Source organism: Scylla paramamosain, chromosome 21 (genome assembly GCF_035594125.1).
Source record: "Scylla paramamosain isolate STU-SP2022 chromosome 21, ASM3559412v1, whole genome shotgun sequence".
Taxonomy (NCBI): domain Eukaryota; kingdom Metazoa; phylum Arthropoda; class Malacostraca; order Decapoda; family Portunidae; genus Scylla; species Scylla paramamosain.
In genome coordinates, this window is record NC_087171.1 from 22,865,306 (window position 1) to 22,886,690 (window position 21,385).

General features: G+C 42.1%; 2 protein-coding genes across 11 annotated transcripts; one reads left to right on the forward strand and one right to left on the reverse strand.

Annotated features, from left to right (window-relative positions):
* Positions 1-240: 240 nt before the first annotated feature.
* On the reverse strand, positions 241-9,430 carry LOC135111273 (uncharacterized). Of its 9 annotated transcripts, XM_064024506.1 has the most exons (7): positions 9,183-9,430; positions 3,015-3,141; positions 2,227-2,412; positions 1,894-2,067; positions 1,653-1,775; positions 973-1,083; positions 241-767 (listed from the first exon to the last, which is right to left on the reverse strand). In XM_064024506.1, exons 5-7 carry the CDS (start codon positions 1,672-1,674, stop codon positions 583-585), a joined length of 318 nt encoding a protein of 105 aa, XP_063880576.1. In that variant the 5' UTR covers positions 1,675-1,775; positions 1,894-2,067; positions 2,227-2,412; positions 3,015-3,141; positions 9,183-9,430; the 3' UTR covers positions 241-582. The 9 variants fall into 9 exon arrangements, 2 of the variants coding, with proteins under 2 accessions (XP_063880576.1, XP_063880575.1); XM_064024505.1 differs by having other exon boundaries at positions 1,653-2,067; XR_010273675.1 differs by lacking the exons at positions 241-767; positions 973-1,083; positions 1,653-1,775; ... (1 more) ...; positions 2,227-2,412; positions 3,015-3,141 and adding exons at positions 3,967-4,781; positions 5,385-5,619 and having other exon boundaries at positions 9,183-9,260; positions 9,388-9,427.
* A 156-nt stretch (positions 9,431-9,586) lies between these two features.
* Positions 9,587-17,158, forward strand: LOC135111275 (ensconsin-like). 2 transcript variants are annotated; one of them, XR_010273679.1, is made up of 4 exons: positions 9,587-10,360; positions 10,565-10,735; positions 10,906-11,174; positions 12,394-13,375. XR_010273679.1 is itself a non-coding variant. In XM_064024510.1 (4 exons), the coding sequence occupies exons 1-4, from the start codon at positions 11,107-11,109 to the stop codon at positions 17,137-17,139; spliced, it is 546 nt and encodes a 181-aa protein (XP_063880580.1). In that variant the 5' UTR covers positions 11,057-11,106; the 3' UTR covers positions 17,140-17,158. The 2 variants fall into 2 exon arrangements, 1 of the variants encoding a protein (XP_063880580.1); XM_064024510.1 differs by lacking the exons at positions 9,587-10,360; positions 10,565-10,735 and adding exons at positions 16,221-16,390; positions 17,091-17,158 and having other exon boundaries at positions 11,057-11,174; positions 12,394-12,652.
* Positions 17,159-21,385: the final 4,227 nt, after the last annotated feature.

Consider the following 21,385-nt stretch of genomic DNA (forward strand, 5'->3'; position numbering starts at 1 on the left):
AAAACAGAGACACATTTGAGCTGAGTGGCTGGAATACATGGAATACAAAGTGCATGGAATACAGTAGTATTCCAAAACTACTGCAGTTTTTAAGTACATGATAATATATTATAGTGAAAGGAACATATTTATATAACATATATAACAAAAGAAAGAAAGAAAGAAAGAAAGAAAGAAAGAAAGAAAGAGAGAGAGAGAGAGAGAGAGAGAGAGAGAGAGAGAGAGAGAGAGAGAGAGAGAGAGAGAGAGAGAGAGAGAGAGAGAGAGAGAGAGAGAGAGAGAGAGAGAGAGAGAGAGAGAGAGAGAGAGAGAGAATGATGTGACATGACATCTTTAAGTACAAATGAGTATATAGTAACCATACACTGATACTTGTCCCCTTATACAGTGATAAGTTTACCCAAACACAATGGACACGGATGGAACTTTTGGAGGCTAAAGTGCTCCAGGTGACTGGTGGACTCCATTTCATTGCGGAGGTCCAGGATTCTCTGCACAGTTGGGCTTTTGGTGTCAGTGGAAGTGGTGGCAGTGTGGCAGCAGTAACAGTTTTGGTCTTCCTATGGGCAAGTTCTGTAGGATTCATATTCTCCCCTCCTCATGAGGGACATCAGTGTGAAGGGTCAACAGAGCATCAATTCCCTCCTCAGGCAAAGAATGATGGATGCAATTTTCTGTTTCTTGTTGTTGCTCCACCTTTTCAGAGTGCTTGAGGCGCTCGTCAGCCACCTTTCCACTGGTGGTGGGTGTCTCAGACTCACTGGTTCCTGTTCCACATCAAGAGTGTTAGCAGATGCCACTTGTATTTCATCTACTTAGTACATTACATCATTACATAAATAACTGGTGTTATCTGATATTAAAGTGCTAATGAGCAACATGCCACAGAAATCTGTTTATTTCAAGAAAATTATGAAGATAATAATAATGTTTCGTTGCACTTCATAAGATGGCTCAGTTTTTACTACTCACCAACACTGCTAAAGATAGCAACTGGACTCTTAAGGACGCTGCTTATCTTCTCGAGCTGCTGAAGGGTCATGATCTGCTTCCTTTTCCCTGCACCAGCTTTGATATCAAATCCTGCAGGAAACAACTGTGTTAATTCACATTTTGAATATATCTAATAGATGAAATTTCACTTACAACACCTTATGTGTCTCTGGTGACTCATGGAGGACAGATACATCACCTGAGAGTAAATGGTCAGTGAAGAAGTTGACCCTTGATCCTGGCTAATCACATTAAGTACATTAAACACTCCTGTTAACTAATAAATGAGGGATAGATTTCTCTGGAAGGTTACATTACACTACTTCCCTGGCATTTGAAAACATTTTGCTCTACATGAACTCATATGGAAGCTTTACCTGCAACATTAAATCTCAGCTAGATGCCAGATGGTGTAGCCTCCATCACAGAGCAAGGTAATGATATGAAGGCTTAGTACTTTGGTCAACACCTGAATAAGAACCGTTTGAGATGCAGCAGAGATCACTAACCTGCCAGCAATTGAATAAGAAGTGTGTGAGATGCAGCAGAGATCACTAACCTGCCAGCAATTGAATAAGAAGTGTGTGAGATGCAGCAGAAATCACTAATCTGCCATGACATGAATAAGAAGTGTGTGAGATGCAAAAGAGAGCACTAACCTGCAGAGTGGTTTTGCTTCATTTCCTCTCATTCATGATGGAGGCTGGCAAGGTCTAACTCGCGTTCTCGAGCTTGTTGCTTCATCACTCCTCGCTGCAACTGGTAGATGGTGATGTAGTCACCTGAAGAAGGATAAAATTCTTCATTAAAAGACCAAGGAAATGGCATACAGTAAACAGTAAACACTTCCTCCACTTCACTTTTACAGATGATTCAAATGAGCAAAAAACATGCACACACCGATGGACTCTGTCTTCTCATGCACTACAGCATGCTTAAGCTGCTACTTCCTGTCACTTAGCTCAGCCACCTCCTTCATGCTGCAAGTTAACCTGCTCTCCAGGACCCTGTGAGCCTCCTGCAGTTGTTGCAGCTTCTGTTAAAGCTCAGTTCCTCCCAATCCTGTTGTTTCTCCTGATAAAACAATAAGTTTGTTTTCTCTCAACTTTTCTTAATACAGCCTCAATAAACAAATCCAATAACAATGCTTTTATTTTGTTATTAATTCAAAAAATTGAGCAACAGTGAGGAAAAATTATTTGCTTTATTATTAGAGAATATAAACTTTCTTACCTTTTGGTTCAGTTATGACATCTTCAGACAACTTTTCATGAGCAAGAGATTCTCCCAGCAGTTTGTTATACTTATCCCTCTCACAGTCTAGCTGAACCTGAAGACTGCTGCACTCACTCTCCAACCTGCTAACCTCAGATGTCAGTGTAGCCACTTGACCCAGCAATTTCCCCTTGGTATCTGTACCTGGAGGTGAAAAATTGATGCAACAGAGGGCCAGACAAGAATGACCAATGGAAGTAATTAGACGTAATGTAAGAAGTGGGTATAAGACTAAGGGAAATAGAAGGGCAATGGAGAGAGGGTTAGATGCACCAGAAATGTCTGTGGAGCCAGGAAAAATTTTAACTTGTAACAGAGATAACTAAGAGCAACTGTGAATGAATAAATGTGATGTAGCCTCATCCCATGACTGGGAAAATGCAAAAGCAGCACCTCAGACACCAGGACCATGATGACTGGCAGCTCCCAAAATTAGCTGCTGGCTTTTGTACTCCTAGTCACCACAGGAGGCTCATCCACAGCTAATCCTATCAGCTGATCATCTTGGGTGAAGTAATTGTTTATCAGTCTGGCTGTTGAGTCCTGATGCAGAGATGTGTGTGTGTGTGTGTGTGTGTGTGTGTGTGTGTGTGTGTGTGTGTGTGTGTGTGTGTGTGTGTGTGTGTGTGTGTGTGTGTGTGTGTGTGTGTGTGTGTGTGTGTGTGTGTGTGCACTTTGGAAAGCCTCCCTCCAAGGAGAATGTCAGTTTGATATACAAATATATATTCATGTGGATGGTAGCTCACATTTAGCTTCTGAGTTCTCACATGAAGACATGCCATCCTTGTCTTTTTCCTCTGAGGGAGTGACTTTATACTCTGTGATAAGTGCATGCAGCTCACTATTCTGTCTTGTGACGTTTTTGATTTCTATCTGTGAAAGACACAAGAAGGCAGTAAGTTAACTTGTTTAACATGCCACATCATTTTATATATATTATGCCAAGTTTAAACAGGAAAGCCTCACCAGAAGCATCAACTAAAGACCAAAGTGATTAACAAATCTTTCACTTTACCACCCTTAATGACAAAAGCTGATGATGTCCATATCCTGCATTTTTACACCTTCATGATTCCATTAGATTCCATTAGATTACATATAGAACAGTATGTGACCAATGACGTCTCCATTCTACATTGCCATGACAAGAATACAGGGCTTTACTGAACATAAAACCAAGGACGCCTCCATTCTACATTGCCATGACAAGAATACAGGGCTTTACTGAACATAAACCAAGGACGCCTCCATTCTACATTGCCATGACAAGAATACGGGGCTTTACTGAACATAAACCAAGGACGCCTCCATTCTACATTGCCTTCCTTCTTATCTTTCTCCTTTCCTTCTCCATCTTCCTCCTCCTCCTCCTCCCTCCTCCTCTCCTTCCTCTTTCTTTCCACCTTCCTCCTCCTCTTGTGACTCTTCACTCTCTTCCTCCTCGTCCCTCCTCCTCCCCTGTGCTTCCCTCCTCTGAAAGAAAAGACTTGTTTAAAAAGCAAGCAAATATAGTAGTAATAGTAAAAAAAAAGTCAAGTAAATGAAAGTTTATACACATATGAAATTAGTGAAAATTTGACACCAAACATTCTCTATCTGTAACATTACATCAGAATGACGAGAACACAAGATATGAAAAGGTGAAAGGGAATGATGTATATAACAAAGAAAAAACACTGTATAATGACATATGACAGGAAAATAATCTTGTATACTTGAGTCCCTTAAATACTTGCTTCCTTGTATATTAACTCCCAAAATGCTCATTCCTTGTACTCTCATTTTCAAAACACCTCTTCCTTATATATTGTCACTCAAACACTCCTTTCTTGTACACTTATTCCCAAATCATTCCTGTCTTCCTGTATTCTCATTCTCCAAACACTCCTGCCTCTGCACACCCAGTTCCTCAAAACATTTCTTCATTGTTTACTCATTCCCCAAACACACCAACTTTCTTGTATACTTAGCTCTCAAAAGATGCATTTTTAAACATCCATAACTCCTTTTATTTTCATTCCCCAAACACTCCTGGCTGTGCACACTCCAGCACGTTAACACCACACACACATTCACACTCTTAATATCATCTGTCAGCCCCTAGTGGAAAGGGACAATCTTGTGGCCCACCATACTACACCTCAGGAGGTCAGACACAGCATTCAGTTAACAAAAAATCACATTAACACCCACTCCCCCACAGAACATAGTAACACAAAATCAGATTAACACTCACCCCAACGTCACATTCACAAGACAAGTTCTCATCCCACAGCCGTAAACTGTTTGCGGCCACCTACGAGGACCTTGCCAAGAAGATGCTTGCCTACACAACCCCAACGGACACAGCTCTGTACCGGCGCATCCCGGCTAACACGACAGGCCTCGCCAGCATCCTCTTCTTCATCGAGCGACTCCAGAGGTGCTACATACCCACGGGGGAGAAGCCTGTTAGCATGGGAGTTGCTGCTGGCTGGTACATGTTGTCAGCTCTCCTACAACAAGGTGAGGACCTGTTGAGGTGTAAGACTGGTCAGTTCAAGTGTTGGAGCATTTAGTGTTTGGTAAGATGGCTGGTACATGTTGCCAGCCCTCCTACAGCAGGGTGAGGAACCTGTTGGGGTATGAGACTAAGTTGAATGCAAGGGTAGTGGTGTTTAATGTTTGATAAGATGGGAATACAGAAAGACAGTTATTAAAGGATAGATTTAAAACTGGGAAACTTTACATGATACCTGGTGTATTTTCATAATTGAGCTGATATTAACTTGAATTAGTTCTGGCATGAGCAATATAAGCAAATGGTGTTAATATGACTGATATGGATATCAAGTAATGTATTTAATTTTATCAGTAGTTCTCTTCATATGATGATATCAACAGTTTTCTTAGTAAGATATGAGATATAAATCTTTTAGAAATGATGAGAAAAACTCTTAAATTGCATTTTCATCTCTGAAACATTTTAAAATGGTCTTTTCTACATTTTTAAATTTAAAAAGATGTGTTACTTTCAAAGATTTTAAATTGCCTTTGCATCATCCTCCATGTCTTAAAATTGCCTTTTCATGGCATCTTTCCCTCCTCCTCTTCCTCCTGCAGGCTCCAACACCTACCCAATCAGCACTGCAGCACGGGTAATCTACTGGGTTGGCTACAGTGTGTCCCTCATTGTGTACACATCATACTCTGCCACACTGGTCTCACATCTTGCTGTGGAGCAGCCTGCACCTCTGCCATTCAGCAACCTGCGGGACCTGTCTAGGCAGTCAGGCTGGGATGCTGGATGCAACAACAATGACCTCTTCCAAGTGACAGCCTCGGTGGGTCCTTGGCTTCTTGCTGTGTGAACTGATATACCATCCAGTGGCTGAGAGTTGAGAGAGAGAGAGAGAGAGAGAGAGAGAGAGAGAGAGAGAGGAGAGAGAGAGAGAGAGAGAGAGAAGAGAGAGAGAGAGAGAGAAGAGAGAGAGAGAGAAGAGAGAGAGAGAGAGAGAGGAGAGAGAGACGAGAGAGAGAGAGAGAGAGAGAGAGAGAGAGAGAGAGAGAGAGAGAGAGAGAGAGAGGGAGGGAGGGAGGAGGGGGAGAGAGAGAGAGAGAGAGAGAGAAGAGAGAGAGAGAGAGAGAGAGAGAGAGAGAGAGAGAGAGAGGAGAGAGAGAGAGAGAGAGAGAGAGAGAGGAGAGAGAGATGAGAGAGAGCGAAGAGAGAGAGGAGAGAGAGAGAGAGAGAGAGAGAGAGAGAGAGAGAGAGAGAGAGAGAGAGAGAGACGAGAGAGAGAGAGAGAGAGAGAGAGAGAGAGAATTTTGTTCAGTGCCAGATTTAGGAGTCCACAAAAAGACCAGCTGCCCAGGAGCCTCCACAATCTGGGGTCTCCACAATCTGAGGAGTCTCCCACATAAATATTCTGTAAGTGAAAGAAACTTAAATTAATCAAACACTAGTTTTCTATGAACTAAATATTTTTTTTATTACTATCAAAATAACCACTTGTTTCATTTACACTAAATAAATATGTTCCTTTCACTATAATATATTATATGTATTAAAAACACTGCATGGAATACAGATACAAAAATATTAATATAAAATATTTCAGGTAGATGGCCTCCACACTCAGGCTGCTCACAGGCCTCCACAGACACAAATCCAGCCCTTGATTTGTAAATTAAATATTTTATTTAATTATTTATTTTTTCTTTGTAAGAGGAGCACTGCCTTAGGGAGGGAGAGAGAGAAAGAGAATAATAAAAAAAAAAAAAAAAAAAAAAAAAAACCAATGCCATTTCTTTAAGAAATGGCATCTGTAATAATAATCTGTTATATGCCATAATAAATTATGGCATATAACATAAAATGTTATATGCCATTTGATAACAGTTTTCTATAGATCTAAGTGTAACTCAGTAAGTTTGTAACACAATCTCCCTTTCCTAAATCCAAATTGCTTTATTATCACTGGGAGAGGCTGGGATGGACTGGGAGAGGCTGGAATGCACTGAGAGAGGCTGGGATGGACTGGGAGAAGCTAGGATGCACTGGGAGAGGCTGGGATGGACTGGGAGAGGCTGGAATGCACTGAGAGAGGCTGGGATGGACTGGGAGAGGCTGAAATGCACTGGGAGAGGCTGGGATGGACTGGGAGAGGCTGGGATGGACTGGGAGAGTCTAGGATGCACTGGGAGAGGCTGGGATGGACTGGGAGAGGCTGGGATGGACTGGGAGAGGCTGGAATGCACTGAGAGAGGCTGGGATGGACTGGGAGAGGCTGGGATGGACTGGGAGAGGCTGGAATGCACTGAGAGAGGCTGGGATGGACTGGGGAGAGGCTAGGATACACTGGGAGAGGGCTGGGATGAAAAGGCTGGGGCTGGGGCTGGGGCTGAGGCTGGGGGGAAAAGGTCAAGAATGTTGGGTGTATCTCCAAGACAGTCAGGAATACGAGTAGGGTGTTGCACCAATTGCTCTAGGTCATGGAGGATAGCAAAGTTGTAGGCTAGTTCACCAGGAATGGTCAGTGAAGGGAGAGGAAAGCCAAAGCTGGTGGTGAACATTGAAGTCTCCAAGAATGGAGATCTCTGCAAAAGGGAAGAGGGTCAGAATGTGCTTCACTTTGGAAGTTAAGTAGTTAAAGAATTTCTTATAATCAGAGGAGTTAGGTGAGAGGTATACAGCACAGATAAATTTAGTATGAGAGTGACTCTGTAGTCGTAGCCAGATGGTGGAAAACTCAGAAGATTCAAGAGCGTGGGCACGAGAGCAGGTTAAATCATTGTGCACATAAATGCAGCATCCAGCTTTGGACTGAAAATGAGGATAGAGAAAGTAAGAAGGGAACAGAAAAGGAGCTACTGTCAGTTGCCTCAGACACCTGAGTTTCAGTGAGGAAAAGAAGATGAGGTTTAGAAGAGGAGAGGTGGTGTTCTACAGATTGAAAATTAGATCTTTGACTGCGAATGTTGCAGAAGTTAATGAAGAAAAAGTTGAGGGGGGTGTCAAGACACTTAGGGTCTTTGACAGAAAGGCAGTCTGACCTGGGGACATTTATGGTCCCCTCCCCAGATGGGGACTACGAGGCTGGTGTAGGAGTCGCCACGATGATTTTAAAATTTTTGAGTGAAGGGTGTGTGTGTTATTAGGTGCTTGTAGTTTTGTGTGGAGGAAGAGAGTTGTCTTTAGAGGGCAGGCTATGACTGCCCCCTTGTGTTGTGAGACACAAAGGGAAACGTTCAGCGAGGTCACAGCTGGGTTTAATGATAAGTTCACAGCACCCCCTGAACAGTGCTTTAGACCTCACTGGTAGTAATTATCATTTAGGCAGATGTCTACTGCCTCCTCATATATATATATATATATATATATATATATATATATATATATATATATATATATATATATATATATATATATATATATATATACCCAGCCAACATTGGATAATGGGAGGCATGTGGGTGTTTTGTGGGCTACTTTATGGGTCCCATGTGGGCTACCCACATTACTGTAAAACACAGGTTGTTCTTGGAGATTTAAACTTTTTGCATTTATAAATATTCATTCACATGACAGTAAAGATTCATTTTACTAACATGCCAGTTTCTCTTAAACCAAGCAATTTACGTGTAATCTTATCTTACAAATGGCTTGAGGCATTCTCTAACCCTCTTGGAAAGTTGACAGATATAAGTAATACTGCTAATTTTCATTGAAATATTAAAAGAAAATTAAATAAATAAATAAATAAATAAAATAAATAAATAAATAAATAAATAAAAATCTTTTGGTTCAGTGATGTTCCTCATTTTTTGTCCAAGGTTCTAACCATACCTAAACTAACTTAACAACACCAAAACTAACCTAACCATACCTGCTGTAACCTAACCCATACCTAAACTAACTTGACCACACCAAAACTAACCTAACCATACCTGCTGTAATCTAACCATACCTAAACTAACTTAACCACATCCAAACCTAACTACACCCAAACTAACCTAACTGTACTTGCTGTAACCCTAACCATACCCAAAACTAACCTAACTACACCCAACCATATCAAACCTAACCTAACCATACCTAAACTCAAGGCAAGGTATGGCGTGTCTAGCCAGTGGTAGCCATAATTATTTCCTATTTTCATCAATAAGAAAAGGCATTGAATTCAATTTAAAAAAAACCTTTCAATTATTGTTAAAGGTTTGTAGAAAAGAATATATCAAGAGCTAGTGTTATTTCATAAGATAGGTAATGAAATACTGGCACATTAATAAAAGTGATATCAAGCCCTCAATATACTGACATACGGTAATAACAGTGTAGTACCATCACAATCACCAGCACCACCACCTTACCATTTATATCACTAGACAACCACCTCTACACCGTACGTAATGTACTTTCCACATATAATGCATACCTTTGGGCAAATTGGTGTCAGCGGAGCATTGAATGAATGCCTCTTGGCACTTGCTGGGAGACTGGATGCCTTGGTAATCTGCAGGGATCACCACTTTTTAACACAGGCTAACTTCTTACTTTACACGTTATGGAAGGCATCAAGTATGGCTTCAAGCATTTTAAAGTATTCACAACATTGTCGAGTGCAATTTAAGATACCTTACTTCTGAACTGGTGTGAACCGCCAACGTACTGTTTACAGCACCCGCTGGGTTTAAAACGTATGTTCACTTTTTAAATCTCTGAATTAAAGTATATTGCATTTTCAAGTTCAAAAATTAAAAATATTATTGCATAAAAATAATGCACTTTTCTTTCTCTTTCCCTACAAGTTACCTCCAGCAGATTATTAAAGGTAGGTGGAAATTTTATTTAGAGCATGATGAACCCAGCCGTTAGCAGGAAGGCGGCACAACAACGTCAGCGGCGCACCTACAGAGTGAGAAGAGATATTTTCGCTGAGTACGACGATGCTGAGTTACTGAAAAGATTCAGATTGGACCGTGCTGGTATTGTTGCAGTGACTGATATAGTGAGAGACAAGCTGCAAAGTAAAACTGAAAGAAATAGAGCCTTGACCCCCTGAGATGGTGGCCATCACATTACGATATTTAGCCACAGGAAAAATGCAACAGTGCAGTTGTGATGATTTTGGAACAACGCAGCCCACTATCAGCCGTGCAATATCACAGACAATTGATGCACTGGCTGACCCAGAAGTAATCTGCCAGTTCGTGGCTTTCCCTCACACCCAGCGTGAAGTGCAGCAAAAACAGGCAGAGTTCATGCAAGTAACTCAGTTTCCCGGTGTTGTGGGAGTGATTGATGGCACTCATATAAGAATTGTGTCTCCTCATGTCGATGAACATGTATATGTGAACAGGAAACGCTATCACAGCATAAATGTGCAAGTAGTATTTGATGCTCACTATAAGATTCTTGACATTGTGGCAAGGTGGCCTGGCTCAGTCAACGATGCAAGAATACTAGATAAGTCAGCACTCAAACTGATGTTTGAGGAACAACATGTACCTGCAGGATGCTATACCTTCCCGGGGACAGTGGCTATCCCTGTAAGCAGTGGCTCCTCACTCCTTACCTTCGCCCTCAAACTGTTGCACAAGCTAATTATAACAGGTGGGTTTATTTGTAAATAGTGTTCTGTTAGGTTTAGATATGCTTTGAACGAATCTAGTAGCTTTCTCCCCCAGGGCCGCCCTCCCCGCGTGTGCCCGCAGCCCCTACAAGAACCGGTCCCTGCCCCCCTTTGGGCACGCTCTCCTCCCAAGGCTAAGTCCCCGGGGCGTGGCCGCCCCAAACTAACCCCCCTCCTCCCAACAGTTCCAGTACCTTACGATGCAGCCGAGGGGACTGACGCCACCACCACCACTGCCACCACCGCCACAACAAGGGTTATTCAAATGGGGAACATGCTTCAGGTGTTGCCCCAAGATGCCTCAGCCCCGCAGCCCCCACTTCCCCATGATAGTGCAGGCAGGGAATGTCATACAGGTGAGAGAGAGAGAGAGAGAGAGAGAGAGAGAGAGAGAGAGAGAGAGAGAGAGAAAGTTTTTTACATACAGAAAGGAGAGACAGAGATAGAAAATCAATCTTACTACTACTACTACTACTACTACTACTACTACTACTACTACTACTTCTGAGCACCTCCTTCCTCTCAGGTTGTTCCAGCTGACAACACGCAGGTATTAGGGGCAGAAGTCGTTGGAGTTGGTCGGGTCATGCAAGTGGTCGGAGTCCCAGGCTTTCCCCCGACCCCAGCCCCAGACCCCTGCCCCCAGCCACCCCTCTCCCTGTGACCCCTGCCCAGTCATCCCTCACCCCCTCCTGCCCCCCCTGCGGTGCTGCCAGCGGGGGGGGTGATGGGAGGTGGAGGTGGGCCACACACACCTGGGTTAGCTGTGGCTTGGCTTATCTCCCTCCTCAGCAGGTGAGAGAGAGAGAGAGTGTATATACATCTGTTGTTATTGTATTTATTTGTCTATATTTTCCTTACAGAGTGATTGATTGATTAAATGATATATATTGGTGTTAATATATACAGACAGACTGGTATATAGACATTCTGATATGTGATGGCCAGTCCATGGAGCACCAAGGTCTTTGTGGGACTAATGAATATTTTACACTAAGGTTTAAGACCAGTGTTTTATTCAGCTATCATGAAAAAAAAAAGAAAAAGACAGTACATAATTATTTAGTAAGTAATTCATAACTTTAACCCAATCAAATTATAGATACATGCAAAAAAGAATTATATCCAATAACAAAAGTAAATAATAATAATAATAATAATAATAATAACTATTACAAATTACAAACAATTACATATGTTTATAATAGTAGAGCTGATTACAATTTGAAAACTAATAAATACAATGAATAATTACTTGTTAAGTGTTGTTTTATCAGTAATTTAAAGGAATGTAATGGTTTGTTTTTAACTGTGTCCGAGAGCCGGGTCCCAGTGCTTGGTTCCTCGTGAGACAACACTCTGTTGGGCACGGGAGGTTCAGCAGAAGGGTGTCCTCAAGTTACCTGTCTGTCTTAACTGAATATCATGAGCCCGTGTCTCTTGTGTTTGTATTAAGAGCTTTGTATACAAACGCCAAGGTCTGGAATACAGTAATGTCTCCAGTTTCTAGGAGTTTAAGATCCACTGCTATGTTCGGACTTGTTACTGTTTGTCTTATTCCAAATTAGCTTTTTTGGGGGCAAGAAATAATTTATGAGTGTAGGTTGCACTAGAGAGAAAGAGAGAGAGAGAGAGAGAGAGAGAGAGAGAGAGAGAGAGAGAGAGAGAGAGAGAGAGAGAGAGAGAGAGAGAGAGAGAGAGAGAGAGAGAGAGAGAGAGAGAGAGAATGTTTGATATTATTATTATTATTATTATTATTATTATTATTATTATTATTATTATTATTATTATTATTATTATTATTATTATTATTACTGCTACATATTTCTCTCTCTCTCCTCTCTCTCTCTCTCTCTCTCTCTCTCTCTCTCTCTCCTCTCTCTCTCTCTCTCTCTCTCTCTCTCTCTCTCTCTCTCTCTCTCTCTCTCTCTCTCTCTCTTACAATAATAGTTTTACCCTTCTCTCTCATCCTCTCTCCCACTTCCACTCACTCACTCTCTCCCTCCTTTTGCAGCAAATCCCGAGGATCAACGAGGACATGGTGGACCCCAAGAGATTGCAGCAGCAGCAAGAGAGAGAGAGAGAAGCAAGAGAGGAGGGAGAGGAAGGAGAGGAGGAGGAGAGAGAGGGAGGCCAGGAGGGAGGCACGTCAGAGAGAGAGGGAGAGGAAGAGGTTGATTCTGTTACAACAACAACTGCAACAACAACAACAGTTAGTCAGTGAGGAGGGGGAGGGGCCGTCCTCTGATGCTGAGGATGAGGTATTGTTCAGGGTAAGTAGTAGTAGTAATGCATCATTTTTAAACTTTCCGAGATAATCTTATTTCAACAGGTAGAGATGAAAAAGTCCTCTAACTGACAAAAAAAAAACATTATCTATTTATTTTGTTATGTAGGCCAGCCAGCCGTGGGGGGGGACAAAACTTCAATAAAAGAGACTCTCTGAGGTGTGGCTCCCCAAAATAGAATTGCAAATGGTAGCCAGAATTTACATGAATACTGGAGGGTGCTGTCAGGCCAAACCAGCTCCCCATCTGTGCCTATGCAGTGTCTGGCCAGCCACTAGTGTGTTTTGGGGGCTCAGACCAGCAGATTCCCACTGTTTATTCACTGTTTGTGTTGATGCAGTGTCTGGCCAGCCACTTGTGTGTTTTGGGGGCTCAGACCAGCAGATTCCCAGTGTTTATTCACTGTTTGTGTTGATGCAGTGTCTGGCCAGCCACTTGTGTGTTTTGGGGGCTCAGACCAGCAGATTCCCAGTGTTTATTCACTGTTTGTGTTGATTTAGTGTTTGGCCAGCCACTTGTGTGTTTTGGGGGCTCAGACCAGCAGATTCCCACTGTTTATTCACTGTTTGTGTTGATCTAGTGTTTGGCCAGCCACTTGTGTGTATGTAGGGGACTCAGACCAGCAGATTCCCACTGTTTATCCACTGTTTGTGTTGATGCAGTGTTTGGCCAGCCACTTGTGTGTTTTGGGGGCTCAGACCAGCAGATTCCTACTATTTATCCACTGTTTGTGTTGATCTAGTGTTTGGCCAGCCACTTGTGTCTATGTAGGGGATTCAGACCAGCAGATTCCCACTGTTTATCCACTGTTTGTGTTGATCTAGTGTTTGGCCAGCCAGTTGTGTGTTTTGGGGGCTCAGACCAGCAGATTCCCACTGTTTATTCACTGTTTGTGTTGATCTAGTGTTTGGCCAGCCACTTGTGTGTTTTGGGGGCTCAGACCAGCAGATTCTCACTGTTTATTCACTGTTTGTGTTGATCTAGTGTTTGGCCAGCCACTTGTGTGTATGTAGGGGACTCAGACCAGCAGATTCCCACTGTTTATCCATTGTTTGTGTTGATGCAGTGTTTAGCCAGCCACTTGTGTGTATGTAGGGGACTCAGACCAGCAGATTCCCACTGTTTATCCACTGTTTGTGTTGATGCAGTGTTTGGCCAGCCACTTGTGTGTATGTAGGGGACTCAGACCAGCAGATTCCCACTGTTTATTCACTGTTTGTGTTGATGCAGTATTTGGCCAGCCACTTGTGTGTATGTAGCGGACTCAGACCAGCAGATTCCCACTGTTTATCCACTGTTTGTGTTGATGCAGTGTTTGGCCAGCCACTTGTGTGTTTTGGGGGCTCAGACCAGCAGATTCCTACTATTTATCCACTGTTTGTGTTGATCTAGTGTTTGGCCAGCCACTTGTGTTTATGTAGGGGACTCAGACCAGCAGATTCCCACTGTTTATCCACTGTTTGTGTTGATCTAGTGTTTGGCCAGCCATTTGTGTGTTTTGGGGGGCTCAGACCAGCAGATTCCCACTGTTTATTCACTGTTTGTGTTGATCTAGTGTTTGGCCAGCCACTAGTGTGTTTTGGGGGCTCAGACCAGCAGATTCTCACTGTTTATTCACTGTTTGTGTTGATCTAGTGTTTGGCCAGCCACTTGTGTGTATGTAGGGGACTCAGACCAGCAGATTCCCACTGTTTATTCACTGTTTGTGTTGATGCAGTATTTGGCCAGCCACTTGTGTGTATGTAGCGGACTCAGACCAGCAGATTCCCACTGTTTATCCACTGTTTGTGTTGATGCAGTGTTTGGCCAGCTACTTGTGTGTTTTGGGGGCTCAGACCAGCAGATTCCTACTATTTATCCACTGTTTGTGTTGATCTAGTGTTTGGCCAGCCACTTGTGTTTATGTAGGGGACTCAGACCAGCAGATTCCCACTGTTTATCCACTGTTTGTGTTGATCTAGTGTTTGGCCAGCCACTTGTGTGTATGTAGGGGACTCAGACCAGCAGATTCCCACTGTTTATTCACTGTTTGTGTTGATCTAGTGTTTGGCCAGCCACTAGTGTGTTTTGGGGGCTCAGACCAGCAGATTCCCAGTGTTTATTCACTGTTTGTGTTGATTTAGTGTTTGGCCAGCCACTTGTGTGTTTTGGGGGCTCAGACCAGCAGATTCCCACTGTTTATTCACTGTTTGTGTTGATCTAGTGTTTGGCCAGCCACTTGTGTGTATGTAGGGGACTCAGACCAGCAGATTCCCACTGTTTATCCACTGTTTGTGTTGATGCAGTGTTTGGCCAGCCACTTGTGTGTTTTGGGGGCTCAGACCAGCAGATTCCTACTATTTATCCACTGTTTGTGTTGATCTAGTGTTTGGCCAGCCACTTGTGTCTATGTAGGGGATTCAGACCAGCAGATTCCCACTGTTTATCCACTGTTTGTGTTGATCTAGTGTTTGGCCAGCCAGTTGTGTGTTTTGGGGGCTCAGACCAGCAGATTCCCACTGTTTATTCACTGTTTGTGTTGATCTAGTGTTTGGCCAGCCACTTGTGTGTATGTAGGGGGACTCAGACCAGCAGATTCCCACTGTTTATCCATTGTTTGTGTTGATGCAGTGTTTGGCCAGCCACTTGTGTGTATGTAGGGGGACTCAGACCAGCAGATTCCCACTGTTTATCCACTGTTTGTGTTGATGCAGTGTTTGGTCAGCCACTTGTGTGTATGTAGGGGACTCAGACCAGCAGATTCCCCACTGTTTATTCACTGTTTGTGTTGATGCAGTGTTTGGCCAGCCACTTGTGTGTATGTAGGGGACTCAGACCAGCAGATTCCCACTGTTTATCCACTGTTTGTGTTGATGCAGTGTTTGGCCAACCACTTGTGTGTTTTGGGGGCTCAGACCAGCAGATTCCTACTATTTATCCACTGTTTGTGTTGATCTAGTGTTTGGCCAGCCACTTGTGTTTATGTAGGGGACTCAGACCAGCAGATTCCCACTGTTTATCCACTGTTTGTGTTGATCTAGTGTTTGGCCAGCCACTTGTGTGTTTTGGGGGCTCAGACCAGCAGATTCCCACTGTTTATTCACTGTTTGTGTTGATCTAGTGTTTGGCCAGCCACTAGTGTGTTTTGGGGGCTCAGACCCAGCAGATTCTCACTGTTTATTCACTGTTTGTGTTGATGCAGTGTTTGGCCAGCCACTTGTGGTGTATGTAGGGGACTCAGACCAGCAGATTCCCACTGTTTATCCATTGTTTGTGTTGATGCAGTGTTTGGCCAGCCACTTGTGTGTATGTAGGGGACTGAGACAAGTTTATTTAATGTTCAGTGACCCGTTTGCAGGCACAGGGGTGTTGACGAGCTGGGTGTGCAGGAGACAGACAATTACAAAGGTTTACAGTTCAAATGGTACATGTATCTTCAAAATACAGATAATAAGTAGATAAATATTGAAATTAATATAGAGTACCATTCTTTATTTAACACTTAACCAAACTTAACCAACATACACACACACGCTAACTCAGACAGTTCCCTAACTACCTTACCATCCCGCAGGAGGCCATGTCGGAGGTGCCGGTGGTGGGGTCGCCAGTTCCGGAGTACGAGGTGGAGGAGGAAAAGGAAGAGGAGGACGAGGAGGAGGCACGGATAAGGAAGAAGAAAAGATTATTAGCTGTAGCCCTCCCTCCAGCTGATAAGGGGATATTAAGGAGCCCTTCCTACAGGTGTGTCTGTCTACCTGTGTGTCTCTTTCTATCTCTCCTTTTCATTTTTCCAGTTTCCCATTATTTTCTCCACCCTCTCACTGTCTTTTCTCAGCCTCTCACAACCTATCACACCCTCTCCCAGCTATTCACAGCCACTCACAGCCTCTCTCTCACTCTATCTCATTCCCAGTGTATCCAGACCATTCCAGACTCACCCCAAACTGTCCCAAACTGTTGGGATGGACTTCCAGTCCATCCCAACTTCTCACAGCCTCTTCCAGCCTTTCACAGCTCTCTCTCTCTCTCTCTCTCTCTCTCTCTCTCTCTCTCTCTCTCTCTCTCTCTCTCTCTCTCTCTCTCTCTCTCTCTCTCTCTCTCTCTCTCTCTCTCTCTCTCTCTCTCTCTCTCTCTCTCTCTCTCTCTCTCTCTCTCTCTCTCTCTCTCTCTCTCTCTCTCTCTCTCTCTCTCTCTCTCTCTCTCTCTCTCTCTCTCATTCCCAATGTATCCAGACCATCCCAGACTCACCCCAAACCATCTCCAAGACTCCCCTTCTCTCTTCCTCTCCTCTCCCTCTCTCTCCCTCCCCTCTCTCACTCTCCTAACTCTCCCCAGGAGAGTCCCCAGTGGTGAGCAGATGGTGATGCTGGAGATGATACTGGCATATTGAGTATTATAATTAGCCATAAACACTTGCTTGCTTACTTTCATGTCTACACAGGTTCGTTCGATGCAAGGAGTTGGCACAGGAGGCGTCCGAGGCTGTGTAGAGCGGCCGTCTGAGCCATAGTAAGCCACAGCTTACTATGTTCAACAGGTGCGTGTGTGTGTGTGTGTGTGTGTGTGTGTGTGTGTGTGTGTGTGTGTGTGTGTGTTTTGTGTGGTCATTTCACTATCTATCTATCTGTTTAGTTTGTCTCCATCTGTCTGTCTTTCTGTCATTGGTCTGTCTGTCTGTCTGTGTATTGCAATGATTTTTCAGTTATGTATTTTATTTTTTATTCTTGTGTACTTGTGTCTGTCTGTATGTATGTATGTATCAGTCAGTGAGTCAGTCAGTCAGTCACTCAGTTAGTCAGTTAGTCAGTCATTCAGTCAGTCAGTTAGTCAGTCATTCAGTCAGTTAGTGAGTTAGTCAGTTAGTCAGTCTGTCAGTCACTCACACAGTGTTAATCCTCCTCTTCCTCCTCCTCCTCCTCCTCCTCCTCCTCCTCCTCCTCCTCCTCCTCCTCCTCCTCCTCCTCCTCCTCCTCGTCCACCTCCTCCTCCTCCTCCTCCTCCTCCTCCTCCTCCTCCTCCTCCTCCTCCTCCTCCTCCTCCTCCTCCTCCTCCTGTTCCCCACCACCCCTGCCGAGAGGTGAGTGTATGTACGTGTGTGTGTGTGTGTGTGTGTGTGTGTGTGTGTAGTAATAATAGTAATGCTATGTACATATATAAATACTGCTAATATTATTGATAAAAAATATTGATGATGATGATGATGATGATTCAGTGGTGATTATGAAAATGTGCATTACAATATAGGGTAGATATTATTGTTATTACCTGTGTGTGTGTGTGTGTGTGTGTGTGTGTGTGTGTGTGTGTGTGTGTTTGTGTGTGTGTGTGTGTGTGTGTATGTATGTGTGTGTGTGAGGAATAATTGAATAATTGAATAATTGATGCTCTCTCCTTTGCTATTCATTATATACATGGACAGATGCCTGAAGGAAGTGTGTGTAAGGGAGGATAAAGAGATCATGCTGGCCTATGCAGACGATGTCGCTGGTCGTGACAGGAAGCCAACAAGATCTTCAAGAGGCCATGACAAGATGGAATGATGTTTTAAATAGGGAAGGAATGAGAATGAACAAACAAAAAACTTATTTACTAGTGGACAAGCAACAAGTGATGGTGTGGCTCTGAGCCACTGTAGTAGGGATGTTATGGTTTAAGTGTAGGAAGTTGCAAATGCTCACCTAACAATTGCACCTTAGTAGAAAAAACACAAACAGGAAGTTTATGCAAGTTTTTATCCTTATATAAAAATGTTGTATTGCATCAAACCTCCATACATTACTGTCTCTATCCAGTATGAGACCGGTGTTCAGGAAGCACAAGCATGTGCTGAATAACAAGAAGCCGGCATTGGTGAAGGTGACAACATTTCATCTATTTATACATACTTTTTATTATTAAAGCTTATCTTATAAATTATTTCTGAAGAGATTGACTAATTTTTGTAGTATTTATGACTTAGAACTATGATAAAGCTATGAATTGATATAATTCCTGATTTGTTTTATCTTTTCATTATCCTTCCTTTGTTAATTGAGCATTTTATATTACTTAGCTTAAAAATGCAAGAACGGTTCAGAAGTATCCAACCTTGGGCTAAGGGCCAAAATTATGGTATCATTCAAAATGTCCTTCAAAGAAAGCCCTCTGTAATCCAACACACTTAGCCCATTAATCCTTCCATTTCTCATCAATTTGTTCAACATTCATATTTTTCCCTTATAGGGTTGAACAATTTTCATGGGTTCAGAGCAAAAGGCTTCCTCATTCCTCCCCAAGGTATTCTCGGATGGTAAGCAGGTTTGACTCTGGAGCAAACCTGACCAAGGGCTACTGCCCAAGGCTACAGAGGTTCCTCTCCCTGAGGCTGAATGCACCATGTGAGATGGTTCTGTTATGTGGATGAATGTCATGGTGGATAGCAGTGCCACCACATTCCTACAATCATCCATCACTCCACTGCTCAAACGCTTCTGCAACCAATGATAGGTATGCTGCCACATTCTGCATGGTCTCCTTGGCTCTCAGATAAGGATACTGTCAACAGGTTTGGGATTGCCAAAAAATCATAAGGAGCTATGTCTGAAAAGTCCAGAGAGAGAGAGAGAGAGAAAGAATGAGCAAGAGAAAGAGTAGGATGAAGCAAAGGAAGAGTCAAGAGGGAGGAAGAGAGAGTAGGACAAGAAAAAACAGAACAAATAAATCCCCTACACGTCTTGTCTCCATTCACACAAGCCATGAAAAGCTTGTCCATCCCTGAGTGCTCAGAAGCAGTGTTCCACTGATGATGTGGAAACTTGAGACACCCAATCATTTAATGGGCTTTAGTAGGTTTTGTCACCAGTCTTCTGTGTGTCACTGACTACATTTTGAAATTTTTATCTGTTCTATTTAATTTTGTGTGTATGTACACAATGTTTATGGTCAATAAACTATTTATAAAACTATTTATCTGTGTGAGTAAGATAAAAGCAGTTATTGTTATTATTATTATTATTATTATTATTATTATTATTATTATTATTATTATTATTACACATTTTCCTCCTTGTATTTAAATATTATTATTATTATTATTATTATTATTATTATTATTATCATGAATTGTTCTTGTTTATAAATAAAATACTGTAACTGATTATTATTTTTTTTATCATTCATTTAGACTCTCTCTCTCTCTCTCTCTCTCTCTCTCTCTCTCTCTCTCTCTCTCTCTCTCTCTCTCTCTCTCTCTCTCTCTCGAATAAAATGACTGGTGAGGAACTCTAATAATTAAAGTGCTAAAAAATCCATTAAACTACGAGAAATAAGACAAATAATTAATGACACACCTAATAACACAAACAAGGAGTAATAAACAAAACTTAAGCCAGAAAACACGAAAAGATAAAACTATCATATAAAGAAATACGAAGTTAAAAAAAAAATCATGAATATCAAATAAATAACTCACATATAATCAATAAACACGTAAGGAACAGTAAATAAACAATTAAGCCATTCATTGCAAGGGCCACAGTCAGAAAGTGAAAAAAAAAAAATGCTTAGTTAAATACCGAGGCTAAATAAAACAAGGAATTAGACAAATGACAAATAATTAATAAATACATAAGGAATAATGAATAAACAAAAATTAAGCCAGGAAGACTATTATAATTATTGCAAGGAGACGATATGTATGTACGAGTATGTATTGTATGTAATTCGAGGTTAAAATGGCTCAAATCTGACCCAACAGCAGGCCATAAGTGAAGGTGTTCCTCAAGGCAGGGAGGGGGGGGAGCAATGAATAGGGGAGGGGCTATAAACTATTGGGGGGTATTAATTAATGACGCATCCAGTTTAGCGTGTGTGTATATTTCGCGTTGTGATAATTTAAAGGTTTTCTCGCGTTTTTATCTTTATTTATTGATTGATTTTATTTATTTATTTTATTTTTTTGGCAGGTGTTATATTTGTTGAGTGTTTTAAGTAACTGTGGCTCATTGCATCAAAACTCCATTCATTACCTTCGTGGGAAGGTTCAATTTGGCAAGGTTTTATTTCGCATTTTGGGTTTTGTAGTAAATTATGCATTTTCTCATATTTTTCTTTGCTGGTATTGTCCCTTCCACGCCATATATGACTGGAAAGTTGGGGGCGCCTTCCCCCCCCCCCCCCACCCTCCACTGCTACGTTTTTTTTTCTTAATCAGTCAGTCAACCAATCAATCAATCCCTTCATGAATCATACCCATTTCCAGGTGTCACCCCCACCCATACATCTCTCATTCTGTCATGTATGAACAAGTGCTAAGGGCAAGCTGAACAAGTACAAAGGGCAAGCCAGCTGTCTCTTTTAATATTCTTGCCTGAAATAACATTACAAATGAGGGTCTATTAATCATCCATTAAATAATCCATTTTTATTGCTTTCTCATTCTTCTTCCTCTGTGTATTGTTAAATTGGATGGTTATATCATTGTCCCTTCCTGTGTTTTAGTGTGCCATTACCTGTCCTCTCTTCCAGCTGATATTTAGTTTGTACTAAAATAGACTGGCATAACTTTACAATTTATACACAAATAACAACATAAACCAATAATGCATTGATATTATGCATGATAGGAGTGGACATTTCCACTCTACATCATTAATGAATGCATGATGAGACGCACACTATTACAAAGCTAATGAGTTCAATAAAAAACACTCAATAACAATTTCAATAACTTTATTAAAAATAGCAATCTTTATAAAT

What these genes read in the sequence shown, in the direction of transcription:
- LOC135111273 (XM_064024506.1), bottom strand. Translation starts at nt 1,674, where the DNA reads ATGAAGCAAAACCACTCTGCAG. An exon ending in GAAGCAAAACCACTCTGCAG is followed by an intron (nt 1,084 to 1,652) that starts GTTAGTGCTCTC and finishes TGTTTCCTGCAG; the next exon opens with GATTTGATATCAAAGCTGGT. An exon ending in TGCTATCTTTAGCAGTGTTG is followed by an intron (nt 768 to 972) that starts GTGAGTAGTAAA and finishes GATGTGGAACAG; the next exon opens with GAACCAGTGAGTCTGAGACA.
- LOC135111275 (XM_064024510.1), top strand. Translation starts at nt 11,107, where the DNA reads ATGGGAGGTGGAGGTGGGCCACACACACCTGGGTTAGCTGTGGCTTGG. An exon ending in CTTATCTCCCTCCTCAGCAG is followed by an intron (nt 11,175 to 12,393) that starts GTGAGAGAGAGA and finishes CTCCTTTTGCAG; the next exon opens with CAAATCCCGAGGATCAACGA. An exon ending in TTAAGGAGCCCTTCCTACAG is followed by an intron (nt 16,391 to 17,090) that starts GTGTGTCTGTCT and finishes ATGTCTACACAG; the next exon opens with GTTCGTTCGATGCAAGGAGT.